The sequence below is a fragment of the Bremia lactucae genome, linkage group LG4, assembly GCF_004359215.1.
Source record: "Bremia lactucae strain SF5 linkage group LG4, whole genome shotgun sequence".
Taxonomy (NCBI): domain Eukaryota; phylum Oomycota; class Peronosporomycetes; order Peronosporales; family Peronosporaceae; genus Bremia; species Bremia lactucae.
This window is the reverse complement of record NC_090613.1, coordinates 4,899,259-4,912,504: the sequence shown is the minus strand read 5'-3', so window position 1 is coordinate 4,912,504 and position 13,246 is coordinate 4,899,259. Positions and strand designations below refer to the sequence as shown.

At 45.9% G+C, this 13,246-nt stretch overlaps 3 protein-coding genes across 3 annotated transcripts; 1 reads left to right on the top strand and 2 right to left on the bottom strand.

The window, feature by feature from the left end:
• Positions 1-5,231: 5,231 nt before the first annotated feature.
• CCR75_006211 (uncharacterized protein) lies at positions 5,232-6,920 on the top strand (the record flags this gene model as incomplete). The annotated part of the gene is made up of 1 exon (XM_067964282.1): positions 5,232-6,920. One exon carries the CDS (start codon positions 5,232-5,234, stop codon positions 6,918-6,920), a length of 1,689 nt encoding a protein of 562 aa, XP_067817090.1.
• On the bottom strand, positions 5,264-10,157 carry CCR75_006210 (uncharacterized protein; the record flags this gene model as incomplete). The annotated part of the gene is made up of 8 exons (XM_067964281.1): positions 5,264-7,198; positions 7,260-7,609; positions 7,650-7,702; positions 7,778-7,843; positions 7,917-9,308; positions 9,381-9,472; positions 9,529-9,654; positions 9,709-10,157. 8 exons carry the CDS (start codon positions 10,155-10,157, stop codon positions 7,045-7,047), a joined length of 2,682 nt encoding a protein of 893 aa, XP_067817089.1. The 3' UTR covers positions 5,264-7,044.
• A 396-nt stretch (positions 10,158-10,553) lies between these two features.
• On the bottom strand, positions 10,554-11,534 carry CCR75_006209 (uncharacterized protein; the record flags this gene model as incomplete). Its single annotated transcript, XM_067964280.1, has 1 exon — positions 10,554-11,534. The coding sequence occupies one exon, from the start codon at positions 11,532-11,534 to the stop codon at positions 10,554-10,556; it is 981 nt and encodes a 326-aa protein (XP_067816607.1).
• Between the last annotated feature and the right edge of the window lie 1,712 nt (positions 11,535-13,246).

Here is a 13,246-nt window from a genome sequence, read left to right as displayed (position 1 = left end):
GGAATACGCAATATCGCTCGGATGGTAGATTGTGAACACAAATTCCAACTGAGCAAGTCGTCGGACGCAAAGACGTGAAATGGATCAGGCGTCCATGCTGGCGTCTTTCGAGCTACACAATGTCTTCCCACTAGCTTCGAGGATCGAGGGGTTGTCACTCCAGTCCGAAGTACCCCAATTGATGCACTGCAAATACTTGAGGATTCATCGTAGCGAGACCATCGGGAAAACAGTCGAGTACGCCAGGACCCAGTCATCTCCCTGCCATCAACTAGCTGCTTCTTGAAACTGAGAAGCACAGCTTGCCGACAAGTAATTACGGCGTTTGTTGACTTCTATGTCAGCTGGTACCAGAAGCCGATGCAAGTCGTGGGCAAGAAAAATTTTCGTGCCGATGACACACGTGGTGCCCGTGCGCGTCCCCGACACAACTCGTGCATCACCAACCCACTTGATAATGCCTACCTTGAAAAGCCTTGTGACTCCAGGCATAAAAATACTTGTCGTGAGCCTGGGTGAGCCACTGCTGCGCGTGTTTGGTTCGGTGAGTTTTGATAGCTACTTTTATCGAAGCTTTCTTCGAAAGACCAACCCTACTCGCCTGTATGGACGCATACAGTAACCCGGAGTTAACCTTGTGACAACTGACCTCCGTGGTTGTGCATGCGTCCACAAGAGTTGTTTGTAAGAATTCTGAACCGATGTACGCGCCTAGTCCGGAATATCAAATACCACCGGATATACGGTTAATGACGGTATTCAGATTAAGTACACGATCTGTGGCACTCGTAGCGACGACTGACGCCGTCAGCAACCGCGGCTGAAGCCGCTGAACGCGGAGCGCCCAATTCCTGCGCAATAAGTTTCCAGTCCCGAATTCACGCCCAAAGTATCTCACGGTATCCCCAGTCACTCGTAATCAAGTAAGGAAAGAAAAAAAGTTCATTCACACACATTTCCGATAAATGCGCATCCGTTTGAGGATCTGCAGACTTTAATCGCTGCAAAGGGAACTATAAAGGTCGTAAATGGTTGAATTGGCGTCATCAGACGCACAAGCGACGCGAGGCTTCCACTAACAAAAAAATGACAAATTTACGAAAATTCAACTGTAGGCGGGCACGTCGTAATGCGGCCACGCTCTACTCAGACACACACCCTAGCACAGCGATGAAGCGGTTCCTCGCTACGGCAAATAGCGTGGTTCTGGGCCATTGTTCGAGACGAATTCACCAGCTTCTCTTGCGTGCAGTGAGGTAGTTGTGGTGGGCGCGTTAGCGACCTCACCCAACACACGAGGAACTTTGATTAAGAGTCGTCACGGGAGCGGTAATCCGGCTCCTCGTGCGCACTTATCAAGTAGGAAGTAGTTTTTAGACTGATCTATATATAATCGTATTTAAAAAAAATACTTATTTTTACCAATCAGAATGTCATCTCCTCCATAGATAACACTGAGTATGTATTGCGAGCGTATTTTTCTAGGTAGAATAGGTTGGAGACCTAAATTATAGGCTCACCATTTCCCTGTATATTTAGACGCACCCCGTATTTTACGTGGGTCGTCTGAAACGGTATGTAGACTCAAATGAGGTCACATACCCCCATCAGGCTAAGGAGACCGATGGTGACGCCGACTGTGAGTCGAGCGTCGTTCGGGTGACGGAGACGGTGAAGGCAAAAAGCTATCGGACCGACTCCTCCCTCCACAAACAGGACTTGGAGAGCGAGGGACATCACGCGAGTAACGCGGATTCCTCAGCATTATCCGTTCAAAGAGGTCCAAGCGAGTCTTCAGGCGTTCATAACCCTGACGAGCCTTTGCTCGGACATCAACGAGATCCGAGGTCAGTCGCAAGACTTCACCCTCGAGATCCGCAATACGTCATTCAGCAGCGCTTAACGCATGTGACTGAACGGACCAAGGTAAGGCAGCCGCGAGTAGGTGGGCGAGTTCGCCACTCCTATCGGGCGCCGCCTTCACTAATGAACGCGGGTGGGAATCAACGCTTCCTTGTTGGAAGGTTGCTTGCCCACCGCTCCGTGAGGCAAGGGTATCAGATCCTCGTCCAATGGAAAGGTTACCCGAATAGTTTTGACCCTTTTGAACCGATCGAGACCATACGTATTGATGTGCCCGGCTTGGTGGCTGCCTATGAAAAGAAGCACCAGCTGAGGCCTCTTCGCTAGTCTCGGATGGGCTAGCAGAAGTAGCGTTGTGAGAAGAAACAGGGATTACAGTACCGCCCATGATTTCTTTCACACGCAAGCGGGCGAAAAATTAATTCGCTGCGACCGCTCTTTCATCGCATCGGAATGCGGATAAATGCGGCGCAGGAATTCCACCTCGTATTGGTCGGTCATTTCATTTAAACGCAACACGACCGGGATCGGGAAAATACGTTCAAGCGATTTTCCCTGAGCCCTCCATGATTTAAAGACGCCATAATAGTTGATATGGTTTGTTTGTCCATAGCTTTTATGTGCGTCTACAAGAGCGCGCTCTAGGAGCGACGCTCTTGGCCCGTTTAAAAGAGGCCATTTAGATGGAAGGGGCATCTTTGGTATGCCACCCGTCACATAGCAACATTCTAAACGACTGGCTTGTGACACCGACTGAGCACGTTCACGTGTCGTCGGCGGAACTTTAGGCTCCGAATCCTCTGTCAGAACCATTATGGATGATGGTCTGAGCAATATACGTTGTGGTTATACCCAACGGAGAAGCGGCTGCGCCTTTATGGTGGGCAGCGCTCTCTTTACCTGTCGCTGCGCTTTCCAGCGCAGACGACGAGACAGCATTTGTAAATGATGCTATCTCTATGTTGTGAGCCATGAGAGAAGCTTGGATGGGCAATAATGCGTTATCATCCTTCCTCATGAGCTCGTTGTCCGCATCACTACTATAAGGTGACGGCAACGGTGTCGACTCATTGTAGTCGACAATGATCGACGGATCAGCATCCTCACTATTAAAGTGGAATGGATCCTTCAGCCCTGTTAACGCGACAGCAGCAGTGGCTGTCGGCATTTCGACTACTAAGGCATTAGACGCGGCCGGCGTATTAACGCGGCGTGTGCGCTTAGTGTGAGGTTGAGTGGGCGTCTTCGCAGACGACCCACCAACGTGGCCCCTTTTAGGTGGCATCTTTGGCGCCGTGTATGGAAACACGTGCGCTAGAGTGATTGAGTGAACTAGCGGCGCGTAAAGCTGCTCGCAGTTCCTCTCTCATCTTTGACGAATTTAAAAATGTAAATTCGTTCTTAAAGGGGGTAATGGTGTAACGGGCTAAAGCAGCCCTAATGTTACACAGTCCCCGATTAGTACACTTGGTGTACTTGAGGGGATGGTCAATAACTAAATTAAAGTAATTAAACCCAGCACTCGGGTGTGGTGCACACTTGTGACCAACCCTTGTGTATGTGATGCACATGGGTGCATTCACATTAGGAGGGATGACGCCTAGCGTCTTTAAAGTAGGTGAATAAGTTCTATTAAGTACTGCTGCCCTACATAAAAATGCAATTTCTTACTACCTGGAGTACTACGAAGTTGTTGCCGCGTTTCATTGGACCTTTTACGATGGTCGCGCCTGTAACGGGGCACTACTGACTTGTACTGCTTCAGTACAAGTCCACTTCGCACTGCCTCAGTGCTAGTGGTGCCTCACGTCACTCACGTACACTAGTACGTGCAGAGGAATACTCTCTTTAAAACACTTGCTTTAAAGAGGGTTAATTAAAAACTGTATTAATATAATTAAGTTCTTCTTGTCTATCTACTTAGTTTTTACTAACGTAATTATAATCTAATACAAATATGTAATAAAGTCTTATCTGCCTTTCTCTTTGCGCGCGTCCAGCGCTGACTGGACCGCGGAGAAAGTAGATATAATGGTCTATATCTACCAATGGATAAGCTTTTAAAATATTACCATGTATAGTAATATTCTCCATATATTATCTACCTTTAGATAATATATTAATTAACAACCTTCAAGTGTTAATATAATGTAACGATACACCCCGTTACAGCGCCCGTGTCCTTTCACCGACAGGTAAACCGGTATCTGATTCGCCACCAATTTGTTTGTTTCACCACGATCCGCCTCTGAAATTATGGAATGCTCGAAAGTGACAAGTCGCGACGCGCAGAGCGTCCCTGCGAATCTTCTCTCATCCCGGAGAGCCCTAAAGGTCTGCCACGACCACGGCAAAGCACAGGGTCGAAAACAGCTGCTGTATTGCCACTCGCCCCTATTTCTGCTTAAGTTTCGTCCATCAGCCTTTGCAAGCGTGGTGGCGCCTGTTGTTACTCTTCGGTAATGCTTTGAATCGATTCTTGGAAAGTTTGTAGAGATGTTTTGGTGTTTGCAGAACAGCACGCTCTTCATTGGTTTCATTCCCCCTTCCCAAACCTTAATGAGCGGATCGTACAGACATCGTACTTTTCGGTTTTAGCGTGAGCCTCAAGGGCTTCTTTTGCAACTGCAGTTGACGAGTACGTATTTTTGGCTGGAGGAGCAAGAGGCATGGCAAAGAAGTTTATACGACAGGCGCGGGCTCAGATCTTTTAACCTCACTAAGGAAATAAAAATTTTAAGTTCTGCTACAGTTCTATATGTTATGTTTGGACCGTGTGGTCGACTTTCCATAATCCATACTATAAAATTAAAGGAAGTCCTGAACTCCGGTGGGGATAATAAAAACTCCGGTGGGGATAATTCTCCCTTAATATATTAAGTTCTTTTTACCGATCTTCTATCTACTGGCTTTAGCATATTAATAATAACTATGCAATGCGCCTCCTCGCGCGACGCCTAATCGTGTTTTGTAACGATTGGCGGGGTTGATTTAACTTTGAAACAACCAAATAATTGAACTAATGACGTATTGCGTCAATATAACCAAATTTGGTAAAATTTGAACTATTAAGTCAAAATTAATAGAAGTTAATATTCTGTACTTCTTTGTTTATTTCCTGTTATAATAAATAATACTCATTTTTTATTCCTCTTGTAGCAATTAATACGTATGTAACAGACACCCTGTTTTAGGTGTCAAAATCATTTTATTTAGAGTCGCTTTTGAAGCTCCAGAGAAGGGGCATAGTTTGTATAAGAGTTTTACGAATGACAAAAAACGATCGCCTTAATTCTCAACAGTGCACTCTGCTCGTCACGTTGCCAGTCTTAATTGACCATATCTAGACTTACCGCCGCGTCAAACTAATGGCGCGGTCGAACGATGTAAATCAGGCTTTGTTGCTAAATCCTGAATTATGGACGTCCACGCAGCTTAAAGAATGGCTTCAGCATTTTGAAGGCGGCCGCTATGCCCGCTTCGTTGGGCCTTTGCATGGCCGCAAGGGTGCGGAGGTCTTGCGATTCACTGCTGCTAATTGGGCGCAGCTCACCCCAAAAAATTTGGCCACAAGCCTTCGTTTTACACTTTTGGGCATGGCTCAAGTTGCTTCTTCAACTGACGATTCGCTGGCAATTGTGACCGATTTTGTGCCGCTTGCCACTTCCCCTAGAAAGCTTAATCAGACCCAACCAGGCAACGTTGCAGCGGTTAAATTTCCTCCAATAATCGAGCTTCCCTCAATGCTGGTGCTAGTTGCCGCAATACTCTTTATAATTTTGACAATCTTGTGTTTTACGGTGCTGCGTGGACCTCTGGCAGACATTGGCATTAATTCAGAGAATCTAGTGAAGTATGGATCCATTCCGCTCGTCAGCGTAGCGTTTACATACCTTCATATTTGGGTCGCACTGTGGATGACATTTTATCCGCTTGAGTTTACTGGCTGTTTGCGAATTTCAAATACGAATACAGGGCTAGGATGGCAAGGGATTGTCCCGAGCAAAGGAGAAAAAATGGCACGACAGGCCGTGCAAATTATGACGCAGCGTCTGCTCCAAGTATCGGAAATATTTGCAAAAATCGAGCCGGCTCAGGTTGTAAAAGAACTCGAGCCAATTCTATTTAGCACGATTCATACGGTTGTCGAAGACATGGCTTTGAAGTACAGTCCTGATCTATGGGCCGTGCTACCGACAAGGGTCAAAGAAGAAATTGTAGAAAAAGTTAAGGAAGAGTCGCCTGCTCATATTGAAGCGCTCATGGACGAACTTCGTAATAATATTGAAGATGTATTTGATTTGGAAGACATGGTCGTTACAAACATGTGCAAGGACAAACAGCTCTTAGTCAACATGTTTATTACCTGTGGATATTCTGAGCTAGCATTTATTCGCAATTCAGGTGCTTACATGGGAGGATTATTTGGTCTCATGCAAATGGGCATTTGGTTCGTTTACTCAGACCGTATCGTGGTTTTTCCAGTCATTGGCTTACTCGTTGGAACAATGACTAACTGGCTTGCTCTTAAGATGATTTTTGAACCGGTAAATCCGAAAAAATACTGCGGAGTCACATTTCATGGACTATTTCTCCGCCGGCAAAACGAAGTGGCTGAGGTATACGGAAAGTTGGTGGCTCGTGATGTGTTAAACTCACGCAACATTTTTGAAGCAATACTCAAAGGCCCGTACTCTGATCGGCTCTTTGAGCTCGTGTACGATAATGTCCAAGAAGCTGTCAATGCTGCCACGAGAACGACGCAAAAGATTATACATTTTAGTATTGGCGAGGAACTCTACGCCAACATTAAAGAGGATGTGACAAATCACATTGTGGAGATTTTTCCAGAAAGTCTACGCCAAATTGAAAGCTACGCTACTGTCGCAATGGACTTGGAGGTGACACTTCGCGAAAAAATGAAGCTGTTGAGTTCGGAGCAGTTCGAAAACTTGCTTCACCCAATTTTTGAAGAAGACGAGTGGAAGCTCGTAGTCATGGGTGGGGTGCTTGGAGTTGTGATTGGTGTTATGCAAGCGTTTCTTATTAGTCACTAAGGAAGTCATTTACACAAGTTGGTCGGTCTGCGGACATTTGATAACTTATCAATTCTTTTATGTATTCTTGTTTCCCTTTATGTAAAGCCACAAGTAATGCAAATTTATACGCATCGTTGTCAATTTAATGATGTGTGTGGTCAACGCTGAATTGGCACACTGGGCAGACCTTGTTTAATGACAGCCACGAGCCGACACAATCGGAATGATACGAGTGAAAACACGGCAAAGACTTAATCTCTTCACCTACTTCAAAGCTACAGCGACAAATCAAGCAGCTACAAATAAGGAATAATAACGTTAAATCGCACGTGTAAAATTGTGAAAACCTTAACGTACTCGGGTGTTCCTTGACCGTTTCGTTCTTTAGAAGCACTAAATGTGTACGTTGGAAGCTGATTTATTAACAGAGCAGATGCGCCGCGGCTATAGTTTAAAGCATTATGCATCAGGCAAAGCATGCTTAAAAGTATGTTGCAGGGGTACACATCGTACACTTTCGTAGGTTGAGAGCGCCGACCGTGCTGGTCATGTGCAGGCGGCAAATTTTCACTCATGTCAGTCTCGATACTCACTTTATTACAGCGCATTACCATTAGTTCCTTTGATTTGTATTTAATGACACCGCACTTACCGATCCGATAGTCAAGACTGGGTTGAACATCTGCAGCTGGGATTCCTCGCACGAACTGCCGCGTAGTTTTATAAGTCACTTGTTAGAAAAATTACCAAGCTCATTGCATTTGCACGCACTTCATCGTCATAGTTACTTCCTGGGGTGTCTGTCATTACATCAAAAGCGACTGTGTCAGGAATCGGCCATACTTCGGCCAATTCAGAACCAATTCTCTACGTACCCAAATCTGTCTCGTACAAATGCTGCAGCCACCGCGCATACTCCTCGTCAAATGGCATTATGATCCCTAAAATCACGTTATAATGGTATAATAGTGAGTGAGGGTGCGGCCTATAATATTTAATTAAGCGCACACAAACCTGCACCGATATTAAAGGAAGACGGCACATTATCATTCAATGAATCTACGCTCGCTCCCATCTTTATCAATTTCTCACGAATGATGGCCGGTAGCGGGTAACGGAACAAATGCCGTAGTGGCAGCACTTTTCGATGGCCATTGCCTGCATCCACGTGGAAAAGAAGATAAATATCGACGCGATTACTGTGCGTCTGCCGAATAACGTCGATTTTTTCTAAAGCAAGATCGCCGAATGGTGTTCGAACTCCAGGTTGGGCTAAAAAAAACGTCACAGCACTCGGACCATCGTATTGTACGGCTTTGGTCTGACTATCACGTCGTTGCCGGTCAGCAAATGTACTTGCACGAGTTGCATGACTAGGTTCAAGCCCTGCTGCCTCTGATAGAGTTGAGCTGATTTCATTCATCTGCCGAATGGGCAATGGCACTTCCATCGCCGGAAAAGCTTTAGAATTGTGCGCGTATAAGACGCGAGCCATAAACTGCTTCGGCAGCAAAAATGTCGATGAAATGCAGTCAAAGTCGCCATTTTCAAGGCTAAGTGTGGTAACTCCAACATCACTATCTTGAAGTCCAGACTCGTCCTCGACAATTTGCAGTTCTAACAAAATACTAGCGTGTAGCCGGCTTTCAAAAATCAGCTCTCCTCGTCGCCCAAACGGCAAATGATACATCTTCAGCACCAGATCGCTGCAAGATTGGAACTGCTTTCCCACTCGAAATGTGTTTCTTCCAGTGTGAAGATTCACATTTCGGACTCCATTGACCATGCTAGAGAACAATACGCCCTTTTCGCTTTGAATCACGAAATAAGGCCGAAAAACGTCCGTCATCGGCAACTGAACAGCAGGTAGGGAAGTGTCAGCTTCATCACACTCGGGGCTGGGCAGCAATTCAATATGTTGAATGTAAATCGAGCGAGCAGCAGGAGTGACGGCAATTCCCGACATTTTGTGCTTCTTCTCATCAAATGCTGGCATGTCGGCACAATCCATTAGTTTTCGGTCGCGCATTTCAAGAAGTTTACCAAAATCCGTCACATATCGCGCTTGAGGCCGCGGTAATCCCCCCGTATAGGCGGTGTTTTTCGGATCAAGACCACTTAATGGGCGATGAAGTTTCGCGGGCCACGACTCAGCGTGCTTAATATGATGCAAATACGCGCTCAGCAGCTCGTTTCCAAAAGTTTCCGGGAAAGACGACGCATCAGTACAATAAAGCGTGCAACATGTTGCAAAGACACTCATTTGCTCGTGGTTTGGAGCCAACAAAATGGCAACGTTCGATGGTTTTAAGTCGAGCCATGCAGCTACTGTGGACGTCACGACGAAACCAGAATGCATCGACGGGATCGGTCCTCGACAAAACGATATGGAAGCTATTCGTCCGTCTTAAAAATGACACATTGACAGTGAGATTTACGTGGTTAATACCCCAAGTAAACCAATTAAACATGCCATACCACAAAATTCGTCATATACTAACGGTTTGTGATGCATCCGCTTGACGCCATCAAAAAGACCGCAGTCAAAAACACACGCTCCATCTTCGAACCTAAAAGCATCAATACGCATGTCAATCCTGTTTCTTCATAAGAAGAAACCCAGTACCTTTTCGCCATCTGCGCATCAAGCAGCTCGAGCACCTTCACTGCTGCATTCCAATTACGCGTGGATGAGTACGCGCTAAAGAGCCGATTAAAGGTTGTAATGTGTGGCGGTGCAACGCAGTAGACCCTGCAAAAAAATTGGTTTCAGTTCCTCGTCCTACCTCCTTCTGCATTCACGAACCGTGGGGCAATTTGAATAAAACACCCGTCCTCACTCGTTTTAGCAAAAAGTGCGTATTGTACTGTGCTCTGTAATGACGCATGCAATCGATAGGTCCAGAGCAAGACTCGCGATGTATTAGAAGCCGTATTTTCGCTCTCTTGTTTAACGTCATCGGCATCAATGTCCGCTTCAATGGCCTCAAAGCTTTCCGGAGCATCTAACAGCAGCAGCGACTTGGATGATGGACGCACCATCGGAATCTCTTCATCATCGCAACACACATGTGCATTCTCTTCTGCAATTGCCTCCATGGCGGTCACTTCCGTTGGCGACGGAGGTAAAGACAGTTTGAGTAGCAATCGCCGTACGCGTGGGTCTTCAGCGATACGCTCCGAGTTCATGCGGCGAATAAGCACGGAGCCACGCTCTACCCATGCCAAGCTCTCCGGAAGCTGATCAGTTGCCATTTGGCTCATAGACGTTTTCAGGCAAAAATAATGTCAAATCGCTGTCGACACTTTGCGTAATGAAAGATGGAATGTGATAAACCTAAGTGGTCAAAGTACCGTATTTCGAGATCCTTTTCTTCTGTTTGGAAGCCGGCTTCATAAAAGCTGATAGAATACTTGGCTTTTGTAGGCCATGAAATAATTGTTGCTTGCTCGCGATATTTTACAATCACCTGGATTATGCACCTTTAGTAGGGTGGGAAATAGTGGCGATAGCGAGAAGATTGGGTCGTGCTTGCATTGTGCGATAGTGTGTAATAAGTGAGGAGCTCATAGAGATCTAGGTTCATGAAAGAACAAAACTTATTGCCACCGGTAATCAGAAAGTTCTACCATTTTCTTATGATATTAAAGTTACTTGCGTGGCGGCGGGGCTACATTTTGCGGCAAAGCTTTACCGTAACCGGAGCGGAAAGTAGTACCCATGCTGCCAGCATCTTCCGTTGCGGGCTTGTTAGAAGGCTTGGCCCACTCCAGCTTGAGAATTAAGTGATCATAACCATATCCCTGCAGCTTTTCCAACGCCTTTTCGGCATCCTCGCGGTACATAAAGCTGACAAAAGCGAAGCCACGCGATTGAAATGTCTCGCGGTCCTTGGCTAGATATACGCGCGCCACAGGGCCAAAGGCACGGAAAAGCTCTTTGAGATCGTCTTCGCCTGTATCTGGCGATACGTTCGTAACACGTAGGGTAGCACTGTCGTCGCGCGTAGTCTCGACGACGCCAGCATCTCCACCTGCGCCAGCACGACCCCGCAAACTAGGCGGAACATACTTGCCGGAGCCAAATGCGCCATCAAGCGCCGAGCCACGAGCACCAGGATCGGCCGATGATCCAGCAGGGCCAGCAACGTCGCCAGATTCGGCCCGTTTGGCCATGTCTTGCTCCAACTCATCCTTTGGTGTATCTTTATACGGGCACTTGAGCGTCCAATGGTCGCCAACCATGCCACAGTGGCGACAGACTACGATGGACGAGTTCTTTACGCCCGCAAAAATATTCTCCTCCTCTTTCTTCTCGCCAGGGAGCACCTGGTCAGCGTTTGGATCATCGAGCTTGATATCCTCGTATGACATATACGTGACATTACTTCCGCCACCATCGCCCAACGCGTCACCGAACTTGGCCCATTTCTTACGTTCAAGAGCTCGCTTGCTAATTTGCTCCACCTCGGTCACTTTTTTCACCTTCTTTGTAATCTTGACCTTGTCACCGGCCTCATTTAATTTCCATTCTACAATTTGACGCACTCCGTTCGAGTCTGGCTCGCTCTCCACGCGCTGTGGCAGCAGATCATCTTCGTCGTCGCCCCATCGCATGCCAGAGATCGCCATATTGCTTCTGAAAATAATAAGTGGTTGGACATCGTGTAAATTACGGCATTTGGTTGACTAATTATAGCAATCGGGAAAATTTACATGATTATTTTGATCCGAACGACAGCTAAGTATGTGAGGGTCTAATTTGAATTGAAAATGCACTTTTACAGACCGGTGATGTCCAATGCGATATATCTAGTTGCCAACTCGAAGCTCCTTGCAAAGACTTTGCTCTAGTCAAGTTTTGGGCTCACGATTAGGAAACGAGAATTTGTGGTCTACACAGCAATCCGTTCTTAAAAAAAAAGGTTGGCGATTCAGCTGCTATTCCTGTAACAGGGTATCCCGTTACATAATTTTTTACCTATACGAGAAATTCTTATAAATATTAAGTCATTTATCTTTAGGGAATGTCTAGACCACCTTTATATTTCAAGCAAAATAAGCTTGGAACATTGTAACGGGGTGTATCGTTACATGAAATTAACAATTAAAGGTGTTAATTAAAATATTGTCTAAAAAAAAGAGAATATTTAGAGAATATTACTTTACATAGTAATATTCTAAAAGCTTATCCATTGGTAGATATAGACCATTATATGTACTTTCTCCGCGTCCAGTCAGCGCTGGACGCGCGCAAAGAGAAAGACAGATAAGACTATATTACAAGTTTTGTATTAGTTTATATTAAGTTAGTATTAAAAGATATAGAAAGAAGAGAAACTTAATTATATTAATACCCTCTTTAATGCAAGTGTTTTAAAGAAAGTCTTACGCTGCACGTACTAGTGTACATGAAGTGACGTGAGGCACCACTAGCACTGAGGCAGTGTGAAGTTGACTTGTACTGAAGCAGTACAAGTCAGTAGTGGCCCGTTATACCTGGTAGACTTTGTTTTTTTCCGTCCAAGGACCACAATTCCATCATCTCACATGGACATGTTAGATGATAATGGAAATGCGCATCACGTTTCGCGTGATAGCTACTCCTTTCTAAGTGACATAGAAAGGAGTGCGGTCAAACGAATGAGTTCGACCGTAGGGATCGATGCCATATTGGCCATGCCATGCTGTCCGATTTGGACAGAGATGCCCTCCATTCAGCCATCGCCAAGTTCATACTACATAAATTTGACGAAGCGAAGGAGAAGGTAGCCTTGCTTTATCAGCAGGGCTCTCAACAGACAGAACTGTTGAGGTTGCAACAAGTAAAGACCCATGTACCTAAGATGATGCACACGCGTCGTCCTGAAACCTTAAACATTGACATCTCCAAGTATAGGGGAGTCGAAGAAGACTCCCTCTTACGATGGTTTGTCGAGTTGGACAATGCCATAAGGGCTCGTCACATCGTCGACGAGCAAATGCAAATCGCATTTGCTCAGTCAAAAGTGACGGGTCGTGCCAAAACTTGGGCACTAGGCCTCAAGTTGACCGACCCATATGTCTTAGGCTCGCTAGAAGCTTTTAAAGCCCTGCTCAATTAGACGTTTGAACCGCCTAGGGCTGAGTTCAGAGCTCAATCAGAGCTTCTGAAACAAGCAAGGCAAGCGTGATGCTTACGATTATGCCCAGCACATGTGACTCTTAGCGAGTTGTATCACAAACAACCCAGTTCATGAATACACGTAAATTACGGTGTTCATGCAAGGTCTTACGGGTGGTCCCGTAAAGACCCATCAGTTCCGCTTGGAACTCGAAACGCTTAAGGAAGCAATATCCGATGC